Below are 3,592 nucleotides of genomic sequence, written 5' to 3' on the forward strand. Positions count from 1 at the left end.
ACCCCTTCGTATTTTCGTTCTAGCGTTTCTGTCCTGCTGACATCTCCCTGCTCATTTATTGAATTATATATTTTGTATCTGTCCCCCACCCTGGAGTAATAGTCTCGGGAGAGCAGAGACTTTTCTGTTTTGTTCACTGCTGTGTGTGAGTGCCTGGAACAGCGTCTGGCACGGAATGGGCGCTCCCTGGAGGTTGCCTGGGCTTGCATCTGCGTTTTGCACGTGACTCTCGTATTCATGCTGTTCCAGGGGAAATCACAGAGGCGGCCTTGACCTTATTCCTCCCGTGGCCTCACCTAGTAGCTCTTTCTTATTGGTGCACGGCCAAGCAGCCCCTCACTGCCCAGAGCACCCCTTGCTTCCTTGCATTTTTTTTTTTTTGAGATGGGGTCTCACTCTGTTGCCCAGGCTGGAGTGCAGTGGCGTGATCTCAGCCCACCACAACCTCCGCCTGCCAGGTTCAAGCCATTCTCCTGCCTCAGCCTCCTGAGTAGCTGGGATTACAGGCGCACGCCACCACACCTAGCTAATTTTTTATTTTTGGTAGAGAGGGGTTTTCACCACGTTGGTCAGGCTGGTCTCAAACTCCCAACCTTGTGATCTGTCCCCCTCAGCCTCCCAAGGTACAGGCAGGACCCACCGCACCTGGCCAACACTTTTTTTTTTTTTTTTTTAGGTTCTCACTCTGTGACCCAGGCTGGAGTGCAGTGGAGTGATCATAGTTCACTACAGCCTTGACCTCCTGGGCTCGAGCAGGCCTCCCTCCTCAGCCTCCCAACTATCTGGAACTACAGGCATGCATCACCACACCTGGCTAATTTTTAAAAAGAAGTTTTTTGTTGGATAACATTGAAAGGAATAAAAAAAGAAAAGAAACAAAGAATTTTTTTGCAGAGGCGGGGTCTTGCTATGGTGCCCAGGCTGGTCTCAAACCTATAAACTTGAGCAAACCTCCCACCTCAACCTCCCATCCCATCGTGCTTGGGATTCCATGAGACATCAGAGAAAACAGAGTAAAAGGGGTTGGAAAACTCTGTGGCACCTTTGCAACTTTTCTGGAAATGTCAACCAGTTCCAAAGGAACACGTATTTTAGTAGAGATGGGGTTTCACCATGTTGGCCAGGATGGTCTCGATCTCCCGACCTCGTGATCTGCCCATCTCAGCCTCCCAAAGTGGTGGGATTGACAGGCATGAGCCACCACCGTGCCTAGGGTAAAACGTTTATTTTAAAAGAAAGAACGTGGCTGGGCGAGGTGGCTCACGCCTGTAATCCCAGCACTTTGAGAGGCCGAGGTGGGTGAATCATGAGGTCAAGAGATTGAGACCAACCTGGCCAACATGGTGAAACCCCATCTCTACTAAAATACAAAAATTAGCTGGGCGTGGCGGCACACACCTGTAATCCTAGCTACTCGGGAGGCTGAGGCAGGAGAATGGCTTGAACCTGGGAGGCGGAGGTTGCAGTGAGCCACGATCGCGCCACTGCACTCCAGCCTGGTGCCTGGCAACAGAGTGAGACTCTGTCTCAAGAAAAAAAGAAAAAAAAAGTGAATGAAAAATAAGGCCGTCTGATCAGGACCCGCGGCCCGTGTGCCTGGGACTGAAACCAAAGCGTGGATGCCCCGTCCCAGAGCCACTCTGGCACCACAGTCCCAGCCGCCCCGAAAAGGTCCCCTGGCCCTCACCTCCCCTCGCGCACCTGCCAACATGGGCCTCAGTCTCAGGCTCGGTGGGATGGGTGTCTCTCGGCCCCAGCCAGAGGCGGATGGCCCCAGCAGCAAGGCGAAGAATCTACTTTCAAACCCACTTTATTCTCTTCAGACCAGAAACATTCCTTGTCGCCCCTGCTCCCTGCCCTAGATCTTTACTGACCGGGGGCCTCAGGAGGGGCTGGGGAGGCAGCGGCATCCTCGGCCCCCAGGGACGTGGCGCTGCAGTGGCAGTGGGGGCCAGTGCGGGCCAGCAGCTCCAGCCTCCGGGAGCGCAGCCGAGCTTGGATGGCCCAGATCGGGGGCCGGTGCCCCGGCAGGGAGGGGTCCTCGTCGCTGAAGCTCTCGGTGGTGGAGTCAAAGCCGTCTTCCGTGCCGGCCACCGACTGTTTGCAGACGGGGCAGGAGCGCCGGGGGGCTTGGGAGAACCAGGGGTCGATGCACCTGCAGTGGTAGGTGTGTGAGCAGGGGAGGATCTTGAGCTGGTCGCCCTCCTCGTAGTCGTCCAGGCAGATGGCACACAGGTCGTTCTGCCGCGTGAAGGTGCGGACCTGGGCCTTCTGACAGGTGGACGTCTTCACCGCCCGCCTGCGGCCCCAGCGGGCCTGGACCCAGAGCCACAGGCGGTTCAGCATGAAGAAGGCAGACACGACCAGGGCCAGGGTGCGGCCCAGCGCCCAGGACGCGGTCAGCACGGGGTGGCAGTCCAGGTCATGGCAGGGTGGGTCGTCGGGCAGGAGCAGCACGTGGGCCGACTTGTCGCAGCGCAGGATGAACCGCAGGTCCTGCGAGGCGGCCTCGCCCACGAACACCGAGGGGATGGCAATCTGGCCCCTCAGGTCCTCGTAGACGTGGGCCATGCTCACGAGGTCATCCGAGTGGACGTTGTGCACTATGACTGCCTTGAAGCCGGCGCGCTGGGCGTTCAGCACCTTGAGGTCGAAGGTGCAGTCGTAGCGGCGGATCAGCGCAATGGCGCCCAGGGAGCGGTTGCCCCGTCGCGGGGCCTCAATGGCCTGGCACGCGTTGGCCGGCTTGGCCTCCATCAGGTAGCCCCGAATGCCCTCGGGGGCCAGGGGGACACCAAACAGTGCCGGCAGGTCCGCAAAGTCCACCGAGCTCGAGTTGTCTTCCAGCACAGCCCGTACCACCGCCTGCGCGGGCACCTGGAACACCCACAGGACCAGCAAGGCCTTGGCCGCCACCAGGGCCGGGCCGGGTCGTGGCCACCCCATGGCCACTTGCGTCGCCGGCTGCGTGCCGCTAGGTCCCCCTGGGGACGGCTGGCAGGGGGCCTTTGGGCATCTCCGGGGCCTCCCAGGGAGCCCGTGGCCAGGATGCCCGGGCAGTTGAGTTAGAGGGACCACGTGGCTCGGAGGCGGGGACACGACCACTGCAACCCCCGTGGCTCTAGGCATGAGGTGGTGTGGATGGCAGCCCAGTGTGCATCGTGTTTTCGAAGGCCGGTTTCAGGAGGTGCTGGCGCAGGTGGCCTTTCTGGCAGATGATACGGAGACCAGGTGCCCCCAGGGTTCTAGATGCCCCCAGCTTCTGTGACATCATCCTGGTGCATTCTGTCCCAGGAGCGGCCACCTCCCTGGGCCTGTGGCCAATGCATCATTCTTAGGTCTGTGGTTTGTGGGTGCCTTGGCGCGATCTTGGCTCGCTGTGACCTCTGCCTCCCAGGTTCAAGCGATTCTCCTGCCTCAGCCTCCCGAGTAGCTGGGACTACAAGCGCACGCCACCATGCCCAGCTAATTTTTATAGTTTTTAGTAGAGACAACGTTTCACCATGTTGGCCAGGCTGGTCTGGAACTCCTGACCTCGGGTGATCTGCCCACCTTGGCCTCTCAAAGTGCTGGGATTACAGGCGTGAGCCAC

At 59.1% G+C, this 3,592-nt stretch overlaps 1 protein-coding gene across 1 annotated transcript; it reads right to left on the minus strand.

Annotated features, from left to right (window-relative positions):
* Positions 1–1,796: 1,796 nt before the first annotated feature.
* ZNRF4 (zinc and ring finger 4) lies at positions 1,797–3,232 on the minus strand. Its single transcript, XM_017528379.2, has one exon. The coding sequence runs from the start codon at positions 3,127–3,129 to the stop codon at positions 1,867–1,869; it is 1,263 nt and encodes a 420-aa protein (XP_017383868.1). The 5' UTR covers positions 3,130–3,232; the 3' UTR covers positions 1,797–1,866.
* Between the last annotated feature and the right edge of the window lie 360 nt (positions 3,233–3,592).

This window comes from Cebus imitator, unplaced genomic scaffold (genome assembly GCF_001604975.1).
Source record: "Cebus imitator isolate Cc_AM_T3 unplaced genomic scaffold, Cebus_imitator-1.0 Scaffold53, whole genome shotgun sequence".
Classification (NCBI taxonomy): domain Eukaryota; kingdom Metazoa; phylum Chordata; class Mammalia; order Primates; family Cebidae; genus Cebus; species Cebus imitator.